Genomic DNA, 12,337 nt, shown 5'->3' with positions numbered 1-12,337 from the left:
AAGCTAGCCGCATGCTAGTTACTAGCATGCCACAAGCTTGCGCAAGCTAGTCGCACGCTTGCTGCAAGCTTGAAAATTTCTGTGGGGGTTTACGGAGTCATTAAACAATGTTAATTCCACATGTTCAGGGAGGAATTAATCGTTATTTCACTTGACAATGAGGAAAATTTGAATATTTCATATTTCGTATAATAAAATACAAAGAAATAGTGGGGATGATGTCATCAGTCTCCTCATTTGCATACCGACCAGGATGTGCATATAGTTAACTGTATTGTGAAATTAAGCGAAACTTTAAAACGTCATAACTTTCTTATTTTACATCGAATTTTGATGAAATTTACAGTGTTATGTTTGTTGGATTTTTCTCCTTTTATTCAAATCAAGTTTTAGTTGGGGTAGACTTGTCCTTTAATGATGACAGGACAGCATACGACTGTTCATCTCAATAAAGAAATGGAAAATCAACATTTCTAATAAATGCATTTTGTTTTGAGATGAGAAATAATCTGAAACTAAAACTGACGAAACTTCTCCATTATTTTGACTTTCAAATAATATTTACAATAGCTGAATATATAAAGCGCTTTTGCCTGAGGATACAAGGCGCTGCTATCATTACCCCGGCTTTAGCTCGAAGCTACCATCACCGGCGCTCAGTGCATTCAAGGAAATAATCCTGCCGGGTACCCATTCACCTCTCATGGGTCAGTGCAGCACAGTGTGGATAAATTTCTTGCTGAAGGAAAACATGCCACAGCTAGGATTCGAACCCACGACCCTCTGTTTGACCCTCTGGATTGAATTATTACAAGAAGAGCTATATCAATTTTACATGACATCACAATGCAAAATGCAATACTGACTTTATTACGCAGACCATGTAGTAAGTAGCAGCCATACTACTTTTAACAGTCTGAAAAATTGACAGTTTTGGAGTGCATGACTATCACCCAAATGCTGCTTTAATGCTGAAACTTAAGCTTTGGCCTCTAAAGGGGGGGGGGCGGCAATCTAATCAAATACATGTAGTTGCAAGCTTCTAATTAGGTGAAAGACTTGCAGTGCCCTTGGTTCTGCTGAAATCAAACGCATTCACACCTCTTCTCTGTGATCAGGCTATGAAAATCAACACAATAGTGCATGAGATGAGGCGATCAATAACCCTCACTCAGCAAGCATGACATTTCACACTCGTACTTGGACCGAGGGGGGAAGGGTTATATGCGCCCCCTTTTGAAATGATTCCTGACCAACAATAGCAGGATTTTAATAGTAAATATGCAGATTGGGAATCATATAGTGAGCTGTGAATCATACAAAGTTATTACACTGTAAATTTTTCATTCCCTCTTTCCATTATTAACCATGTCTATATTAACTTGTGAATCAGTTTTTGAAATGCATAGATTCTTTCCCTCGATCATCTTAGATTCAGGAATGGGGGCACTTGATGTACAAAAAATTCTAAAATTTAAACAATACAAAGAAAGATTCCCACCCCCCCCAAAAAAAAGGAAATAATTAAAAAATAAAATAAAAAATAGAATATAAAATATAAATGAATAAAAAATAAAATGAATAACATTATTAAAACAAATAAATAAATGATATATATGATAATAAAAATATAAAATAAAAAATGGATAAAGGCAAGCCCCCCCCCCACCCCCCTTCAGATATGAGATTTGGTTATATATCTTGACTGACTGCAACAGTTGGGAGAAGGTTGAGATACAAAACAGGGGCCCGTCTTACAAAGAGTTGCGTTTGATCTGATCAATCGTAACTATGGAAAGCCAGCAAAGTCAACATGTAAGAATGCATGTTTGTGCAAAAAAATGCTAAATATGAATGTATATCCATAAATTCATTGATTTCTTGACAATTTGATGTGTTCTCCTTTGTTTACATAGGACATTTTGCAAATTTCCTGTAGAAAAAAATTATGACACCAGTTGATGGATTTCCATAGAGTCGATCAATCGTAACTCTTTGTAAGATGGGGCCCAGAACTAGTGGCAGTTATGATCAATAAAATTCAAAACAAAAGTGAGACTTCAAAAGACTGGTGATAGTATTCAGTCGTTGAAATGGCCTTCTATCCTTTGGTCTGGATCTGGAAGACACTGGATACGCCACTAAATATCGACTGTTCAGTGCTTTCCAAAGCGGATATTGAAGCGAGCCAGTTATTGAGGGTAACGGGCAGAAAATTGACAGCCCTGATGAATATCAACCCCAATTTACCTTGATACTACAATTTAGATGTTTTCATTTCACGCCAACGAACTTCAACATGCTCCAGAAAAATGCATTCAGTCTCCTCCGCAAATTGGAAGATCTATGCAACGATTAAAGAAAGACCTATTTTGGCAATAAAAGTGAAATTGAGTGAGGGATGTTGATTCAGGTCTGTGATAAATGTCTCTCTAAATAATTGGCCCACTTTATATATGCTGCTTCTTGCAGAATGCAAAATCTAATTTACAGCCTGATTTTCCGATTTCTACGAAAGGAGCGAGAAGGTTGCAGGTTTCATCTGTTCAATTAATCTTTTTTTTTTTTGCTGAGTTTTCTTGTCTTTCTGCTTGACTTATCTTGATCTTGATGCAATAATGATTGGCATGGCAAGCATGACGTGACTTGAGCTTCAATGATGATTATCTCGTCCCCCTCTTGTCTCGCTTTGTCTGCCTCAAGCTCTGACTTTGTCTGGCTCGTCATTCCTTTATGATTCTATTTTTAAGGAGTCCTCCAGAATATTCTTTTTGTTGTGCCCCATGATGAATTTTTTTCAGTATAATAACTTCCACTTTCTCCCACCTCTCTACTTCTCTTGCAGCCTCTATGCATACTAACTTCCACTTCCATTCTTTTTCTATCTCTCTCCCTTTCTTTCTTACTTCACAGCAAAAACTGTGGTGTTAACCAGTGTACATAGAGGACCACACCAGTTCTTTTACACCTGTGTTAAATTGGTGGTGTTGGTTTTACACCTGTAGGTGTTATTACAACACCTTTGGTTGTTACATTTACACTCTTTGGTGTTATGTCCAATCTCTAGGGTGTTATTTTAACACCTCAGGGTGTGGTCCTCTATTAACACCAATTGGTGTCAGTTTTAACACCACAGTTTTTGATTCTCCATTTTGCTCATAAGCTCTTTGCAAAACAGTTTTTTTTTCTCACTCTATCCAACCCTCATCACCACATGTTAATCTGTTACTTTAGTAATATGTTTCATTTTATCATACTGCAAGAAATATGAAATAATTCAACTTTTAGCTTTGTTGGCATAAAAAACCATACATACACTGTAGCTTGACTCCACAGGTTGTGGAAACATCATTAAAGTAAAAATTTATATTTAAATCAACGATCAAAAGCTTTTTATCATCAAATATGCAAAAATAAAATATTTCATTTTGAATACTTAACTATAGAAACAGACCAGGGGTCCGTTGCAGAAAGAGTTGCCTTATAAACATAACTCAAATAATCAATCGCAAGTCCCAAATGCGCGCTGTTGATTGGTTGAAAATCAAGTTGCGCATGATTAGAGTTGCGATTGATTGCAACTCTTTCTGTAACGGTCCCCTTCTCTACACATTGGTTATTATGAATAATACTGTTAAAACAAAATTTCTATTCAAAATATTGTAAGTCACAGGACAATCTACTATCTTATGCGGATATGAAATAATTACCAGAGAAGAAACATAAAAATGCTGTACCTAAAACATATTCATCCATCACGTAATACAAAATGAGACTCACCTATATTGATAACTTCTACAATATCTGGGTCTTTAGGAGCATCTAGAAGATGTTGATATAAACCCGGGTTTTTCTTCTTGAGTTTAAGCGCACCACTCACCATCATCCACACCGTCCCTCTGTGTTCCGATGGGATACCCTTACGGATGTACCGCTTCACTGCAAAGAAAAACAAGACATTACTTTTGTATTGTATTAAAGTAAATGTAAAATGTAAAAGGTTAAGAATCAGACAACAAGCTTCAACAAATACATACATGGAGGTATCATAATGCAGTAATGGAAAGATCAAAAGTATGCAAGCATAGGGATCATTGGAGCATCCACACCGCTCCACTGTGATCCGATGGGACACTCTTGCGGATGTACCGCTTCGCTGCAAAAAAAAACAAGACATTGTTTTTGTACTGTAAGTAAATGTAAAAGGTTAAGAAGCAGACAGCAAGCTTCAACAAATACACTGGAATGCAGTAATGGAAAGATCAAAAGTATGCAAGCACTTCTACAGTTGTATATAGGGATCCTTGGAGCATCCACGCCGCCCCTCTGAGCTCATATGGGATCCCATTACGGATGTACTGCCTCACTGCAAAGCAAAACAAGATGATATCACGTATCATGCTGGAGAGTGAACAAACAAAAAAAGATTCTCATTTCGTGTCCATTGTCTACATGTACGAATAAATGTCAGATATTTAGCCAGAACTTGGCACATTGCACAGCCTTCACGCAGCAATCAGGTCTTTTGAGCTACTTTGCTAATTGGAGGTTTATAAAGGGAACTGGAGGAGTGTTACATGGTTTGTGGAAAGCGTATCCCCACTTTTTCATGTTGGATTTACATCTGCCCATTTCTGTACAAATGACATCGGTTGGGAGACTTTCATATCTAGGACCGAGGAATAACCTTCATTGTAGCGCAATCACCCCTTGGCCCTTTTAAGAGTTGGTGTATCCTATTCCATCCTTTCATTTTTTTTAATTGAATAATTCTTTCATATCTATGGAAAGCAACAATATGAGAGGATAAACCATAAAGATCTATGTGACTCACGTTATGCTTTAAAGTGATTGGTTAACATTTTTTGACTTTAAAAAAAATCTGAGCTAGAAGGTCACACTTGTCACCTGTGTCTGTGATATGTTACAAAAATGAAGCCCAGAAAAGATTGCGTTCAAAAATAATTATTTAGTGCTTCAAAACTTGAAATATAAAGTGACCGGAAACACACTCTTACTTTTATCCCATACACTTATGTGTACTATTTAGGCGTCTATAAGACGCCTATTTACAAAATCGGGGTTTGCCTTGTAGTTTTAGCTTTTCATTCTCAATAATGTTTGTTTTCAGGGTTTATTAGTTCTAATACATGCACTTGTATCACTTGTTTCATCTTGGTTTAAGAATTTTTCAAATCGGCTGCTCACAAAGTTAAACGATACCTTTAAGCAATAGCAAGATTTTGCAATTGCAAAGGGGACGTATTCTAGAACATAGTAAATGCATTAAAAATACCCGTCAAATCACAATGAACAGCTGACAGGTCTTTGTAAAAAAATGGTGAACTGGGTCAGCAGATCATTATAAGATTCTTACCTGACGAAAAATGCAAATATTTTGTTTGTCCAGAGTCAGACGAAACTGCTATTTTGATTCACCAATTTTTTACAAAGGTTGCTTTTTCATGAAGGGTCTTTGACAATAGATTTTCCAAGTTCCAGAAAGTTTCTGCAAAGTGGTTTCAAAAACTCCCTAATATAATATATTATAAAACGGGTTCAAGGTTGTAGCCAATGGTGAGTGCGTATTCAAGTCACGTGTTCATGCTTTAATTGTGCGCAACCTCCCAGTCGTGCATTTTTCGTGCAGCACTGTGCATTTTTTGTGCAGCACTGTGCAATTTTTGTGCAGCAGCATTAGTTCCAATAGCACGTAAAAAGTGATACGCGTTCAGTAAGAGGCTGGCTATGATTTTGATGTGCTTACTTAGGCGCGCATAGTAGATACAACTGTGATGTCATAAATGACAGTCTTGTGATCTCTTCGTCTGTGCGATCGTACACAAGTTGGAGGGATTTAAACAAGATTTCCATTAAAAATTCATTTTGCCGACCCGTTTTATAAAACAATTAATGCACATTTTAAGATTTGTGATGTTAGTGACGATGCAAGCAACTCTCGGGCATTCACAATATTATGCAAAAGCACTCGGTGCAAGCGCTTTTTGCTTTCGCATAATATTGTAAATACCCTCGAGTGTGCTGCATCGTCATAACACACTCATAAATGTGCATTAATTGTATAATATCATATAATACAATATAATATGTACATGTATGATTAACATCCCCTGAGAAAGATCTAGCCAATGCAGTGACACATGATGCACCACACACAACTCAATATTCATATGCAATTTCAAGTAACACTTCAAAAGATCCACAGGACCCTGTTTTTATGAAATTTATCTTTTTTAATAGAAAATCAATTATTACATTTAACAGTAAAAACTATTCAAATCACTGAAATTGATTGGCTGATAGTAAAATTGTTACAAAAAACTGTAAATTTGTTATTATAAGAAGTTTATATGAAACAGGTCCCAGATCTGCTATCTAATGCAGATATGAAATGATTACTGTATCACTTACTGTAAGCAACATAAAAATACACTGTGGTAAAACTAATTCTTTAATTCGAGAGTTACAGATAAATACCAGTTCCGGCAACAATCTTGAATTGAGCTTGAATAGAATCTAATGAAATTACCACCAAAGTGTTTGTATACATGTATTTATAAAAAGTATGTGCCAAATAGCTCTGGTAGAAAAAGAGTAATTGCTGAAAAATGAGCAAAATAACCACAGAATTCCATTAAATGTCGGGTATTTTTCTTGCAATATTTATACACTGTCCCACACTTGCTTTTCTGTGTTAGTGATCATCAGAATTGTCGATTTTGAGCTAACATTTCATGAGATATAGCTTACATTAATTCACCAGGGGGCCGTTTCATAAAGCTGTTCGTAAGATAAGAGCGACTTTAAGAACGACTGGTGAACCTTTCTTACGCGCTTAACCATCGCCAATGTATATACCATTTACCACAAGAAAGGATCACCATAAAGTCGCTCTTAACTTACGAACAGCTTTATGAAACACCCACCCGATGTATGATAATATTTTGACAATGTATATAAGCTTGATTTAGGACTTTCTCATGAAATAATTGTTTGCTGCAACTACTGTCTTTTTACCTTTAATTTCTATTGCTACTGATTTATAATAATGTACATGTATACTGTACTGTAATAAAATGAACATTAAGATGCTAAATAAAATGCTCAAATAGTATATTTCACTGCATAACAACAGAATCAGGAAATCACCAAGGTGAACATAAAAAACATGTCATTCGTAAAATTCAGTTCTGATTCTTATTGTTTCAGTGACAAAATTTAAGTCAAAGTAAATAAAACTTTTAAGGGGTGTGAAAAAGCTGCAACACTAAATCCATTTGGGAAAGTCTTCCCTTAAATATGGCATTGAACTTGAAGCTTCATTTCAGAGAGCTGTTATTAGAGACAATGATTTTTTGTTTAAAAAAAATGGTGTTTTCCATTTCTGAAAATCTGTAATTCCATTTCAACTTGATCTAAAAATGGAAATTCTGTTTTGTCACTGGAAGTGTACACAGCAAAAACGTGAATTCCGTTTTTTCAAAGGTGAATTCCATGAATTTTTACATGAAAAGTATAAGAACCGAACAGAATCTCCATTTTATTTACTGGTAAAACGGAAAATCACTGTCCCTAGGTTATTTCATCACCTATACATCTTCTTGTCATCTATTGCATGCAATCTGTTTTTTGTCACTCCACTGATTACATTAAAGGGGAAGTTCACCCTGAAGAAAAGTTTGTTGTAAAAAATAGTAGAAAAAATATTGGTGAAGGTTTGAGGAAAATCTGTTAAAGATTAAGAAAGTTATTAGAGTTCAAAATTTTGGAAATGTGACGTCATAAACGAGCAGCTGCCCCATGTGTTATGTCATATAAAATGCATGAATTTCAAATTTTGTATGGTTCCTGACTTTGTTTTCTATTCATGATCGGGTATGACATGATTTGTCAATTGATATACAAGAGGTAAAGTGAAACCATTTTCAATATTCTGAGAAAATGACATTTCATTGACTTTTTACCATTCACTACGTAGGAATGCTGCTCACATATGACGTCGTAAATCAAATAATTGAAATTCTATTAACTTTTTAATTATTTGATGATTTTCTCTCAAATCTTTGGCGATATCTTTACTGTTGCTATTTTTGCAATAAAGTTTTGTCAGGGTGAACTTTCCCTTTAATGCATAAAAATTACTGCAAATCAATACCCATCAGGTGTGCTTAGACTAAACCACTCAGGAAAGGCACACATCTAATTATTTCATGCCCTCTAAACGCCCTAATTTTCGAGGGGGGCAGAACCGGCTCTTAACTTGCCCCACCCCCACTCTGCACAGGCAGGAACTACGCAATCGAGCAAAGTAGGAAATTACCCCGTAATATATGCCTCCTAACCCAAGGCTATCACCTTCCTTTCTCAAGACATATCCTTCTTGTATTCCATTGAAAACCTCCTTCCATTTCCCGTCACTCCAATAATGGCCCGCCCCGGGCTTCCGAACGCTCAATTCCTGATGCGGTGGCGCCATTAACACAAGCCCCGCTAACCCTCTTCTGCGTCTTGTTTTTTCTTCTCTCTGGAGGACCTCGGCATGGTCACTCCGGCAATTTAATCTACGCGATTGACACAGCGCTCCATTCAAGTACTGATATTGAATATCTTCTGCTTGAACACAGAGCCATATACATTGCATTAATGGTTAGATCAGTGGTATTTAAAGTTGCTCCAACCAGATAAAATTTGGGACAGGGTGTGTAAAAAAAAATGTCAGGTTGTATTTTCCCCTACCCATAAATAACAGTTATAAAAACTACTCACACAGTATTCCATTCAGAGCCAATAACGAACACATTCTGCTTGATATTCAAACATGCTTCTAAAGGAATGAATTTGGTACTAGGTGTGTGGGCATATTTTCCCTGAATAATTATGAAAGATGTTCATTACATGCATACATGCTATAAAAAAACTATTGACACAGTATTCCATTCTGGGCCAACTACGAACACATTCTGCTTGAACACAGAGAGCCACATTGCATAAATGGTTTAGACCTGTGAAAACATGCTCCTACAGGATTTAATTGTTGTACTACAGGGTGTGTAAAAATTTTCTGGTTTTGTTTTTTCCCCCTGAATATTGAATCAGTTATTGACACGACGTTCCATTAAAAAAAATTACTTGATGGTTAGTTGAAAGTTCCATGATTTTTAAACACATGTCAACATGTACTCCAGATTAAACTGTGACCAGTACAGGGTGTGTAAATATGTTCTCGTTGTTGGCATTCTTTCTCTGTACCTGTATATTGAACTAAGAGTCTTATGCAAAAAAAGTGATCATTCACTTTGTTCTGATTTAAAAAATTCTCATTTTGGTTCTTGAAAATGGGCTAAACATTAGGCTTATAGTGTAAAAATACCATCCCAAAAGTTTCAAAGTATTATATATACAGGATCAATTTTAAAACCTTGGAGATGTAAACCAAAGTTTGAAAATAATTGGGAGTTGGTTTCAATGACTATGTGTATAGAGCGAATCTGTGCAACACAAAACTCTAGATGAACACAGCATGACCTACATACAGTGTGTACAAGGTACATGTATACACTGAATGTACAGTGCAGCTAATAGCGTGTGTATAGGAGATTCAGACAGTCAACATAGCCAACAGACTTTTTGAATTGGAGAAAACTGGTCATAAGCTGAGCCTGTCTACTAGACGGTTCTCAAAATCAAGCTAATAAATTGCTACTTGTATCTAAATTAGAGTTTTTCATCCTATATTGAAGTCTGTTTCAGGGTTTTTGAGGACAAATACAGGCACTCATACACATGTTTCGTCTCAGTTTGAGAATTTTTTAAATCAGCTCCTCACAAAGTTAAACGATCCCTTTAATGGTTTAGATCAGAGGTATTCAAACACATCCCTACACGTTAAATTTTTGTACAGGGTATGTAAAAATTATCTGATTTTGGCATTTTTTGTCTACATATTGACACTGCATCCCAATCAAAGGCCAATCGAGAACATATTCTCACGGAACATAGAATTTGAAATACTGTGTCAATTTTGATGAAGCTGTTGCTATAGTTTTGCTCTGCTAATGCTATGCAGGTGAGATAAAATGGAGAGAAAGAAAAGAGAATGAGAAGAGAGACAGATATTAAATAGAAGATACAGAAAAGGACAGAGAGAGAGGGGGAGAGAAACAGAGCAAAAGAAAGACAAACAAGAAAAAAGAGAAGAAACAGGAAAAAAAGAGAAGACGAAGAGGGACCAACAGAGGATAAGAGAGCAAAGAGAAACAGTAAAGCACAAACACATACTCAGTTTGTAAAAAGATAAACTAAATCAAATCAACTTCAGAAAAATCAATCTACAATCACCCATCATCACCACTCTCCCCATTAAAATTTGGAAAAAGTTAAACCCAAATGTTTTACTCAGTTTGTAAAGAAGAAGATAGGAAACTTCTTTCCACTTTCCATCCATGATCCTGTATAATAAACCAAATCAAATCAACTTCAGAGTAATCAATCTACAATCACCCATCATCACCACTCTCCCCATGTAAATTTGGAAAAAATAAACCCAAATGTTTTCTCTGAAACACTTGCGCTGATAAACAAATGTATCAGCCGTGCACCATGGTTAGGTGTTCAAATACCCACAATCCTTGGATATAGGGGGAAAGAGAGACATGCACACAGAAAGACAGAAAGAAAAGGAAGAGAAGACAAAAGACAGTGAGAATAAAGGAAATAGAGAAAGAAAAAGCCATGTAGACTGACATAGAGCAAGAAAGAGAGAAAACAAGATACAAAGAGACATACAGAGAAAAAGCAAACCAAACCAAACAGAAAAATCAATCTACGGTCGCCCATCTTCATCAATCTAACTTTGGACAAAAAAACAACCCCAAACATTCTCTCAGAAATGCTTGTCCAGATAATAAATTTCTCTGCCTCACACCATTGAGAAGGTGTTCCAAAACCCTCAATCCTTGGAAAAGGTGAAAAGAGAGAAATGGACACAAAGAGACAAACAGAAAGAAAAAAAAGAGAAAAGACAAATGGGGGGGAAATAGAGAAAGAGAAGGAGACACATACAGTGGTGTTGAAGAGTCAGTGAACCCCACCAAAAAATGAACACTTTTTATAAAGTGTTCAGGTTCTGTCATGTTTTACATAATTAATTGTGAAGTCAGGAGATCAAATATTATATACAATAAAGCTCGTTTCTCTGCATGGGCTCGCCGAGCATTGTAGCATTGTTTTTTACAATCAACATTCAGCATGAAGAAGGAGTGCATTTTGAGGTGGGGATCACTAAGTTTTGAGCACAACTGAAATTTTATATACATACATGTACATACAGCTAGAATGAGAGAAAAGGAATTTTATTAGACAAACCGAATCCAGAAAATATAATGTATTCTATCATCATCACTCTCTCGATTACAGACTTTAAAAAATCCCAAACATTTTCTCTGAAATGCTTTATTTCTCTGCCCCATGCAATCTGGTATACAGTAGGTGTTCAAATATCCACAATCCTTTGAAAAGGGGGGGGGGGTAAATAGATAAAGGAGACATATAGACAAAAAGAGAAAGGGGAGGAGGGGGACAGAAAGAGAGGAAGTGTGGAATAGAGAAAAAAACAAATTGAGACAAATAGCTAGACAGACAGCAAGAAAAGGACAAGAGATAAAAAATAGACACGTACACATGTACAGGAGACAGATAGAGAAAAACCCCGAGAAAAACTAAACCAAACATGGATAATCAATCCAATCCTCCATTATCACTCCCTCCATCTATACCATTGACTCTACAAACCTAAACATTTTCTCTTATTAAAACACTTGTCCTGACAACAAACTTCTCTGCCCCGTGACATCGGGAAGATGTTCTAATAAACACAATCATTGTAAAGAGTTAAAAAGAGCACAGACAAAAGGGAGAGACAAGACAGTGAGAATGAGAGAAATAGAGAAAGAAAATGAGAGTCACATGGATAGACATACTGCAAGAAAGAAAAAAAAAGAAGATGAAAATAGTCAGACAGAGAAAAACAAACCAAACCAAACAGAGATATCAATCTACAATCGTCCATCATCATCACTCTTCCCATTAACTACAGACTATACAACAAAAGAACAAACCCCAATGTTTTCTCCGAAACTCTTTCCCTGATAACAAAGTGCTCTTTCCCACGCCATTGGGTAAAAAGGTGGAAAAGGGGAACCATGAGAAAAGAGAGACAGGCAGACAGGCAGACAGAAATACAGAAAGAGAGAAGATAGAAAAGGTAAATTGCCAATCCGTCCACTGCCAACTCGTCCACTCACCACATGGTCCACCT

The 12,337-nt window shown here is 36.2% G+C and overlaps 1 protein-coding gene across 1 annotated transcript in view; it reads right to left on the bottom strand.

Annotated features, from left to right (window-relative positions):
- LOC121429852 (growth hormone-regulated TBC protein 1-A-like) overlaps window positions 1-12,337 on the bottom strand; it is a 51,160-nt gene that overhangs the window by 12,395 nt on the left and 26,428 nt on the right. The window contains exon 3 of the mRNA XM_041627101.1: window positions 3,781-3,939. Within this exon, the coding sequence (XP_041483035.1) occupies window positions 3,781-3,939 (159 nt within the window). The remainder of the gene's footprint in view (window positions 1-3,780; window positions 3,940-12,337) is intronic.

This window comes from Lytechinus variegatus, chromosome 16, assembly GCF_018143015.1.
Source record: "Lytechinus variegatus isolate NC3 chromosome 16, Lvar_3.0, whole genome shotgun sequence".
NCBI lineage: Eukaryota > Metazoa > Echinodermata > Echinoidea > Temnopleuroida > Toxopneustidae > Lytechinus > Lytechinus variegatus.
This window is presented reverse-complemented; position numbering and strand designations above follow the sequence as displayed.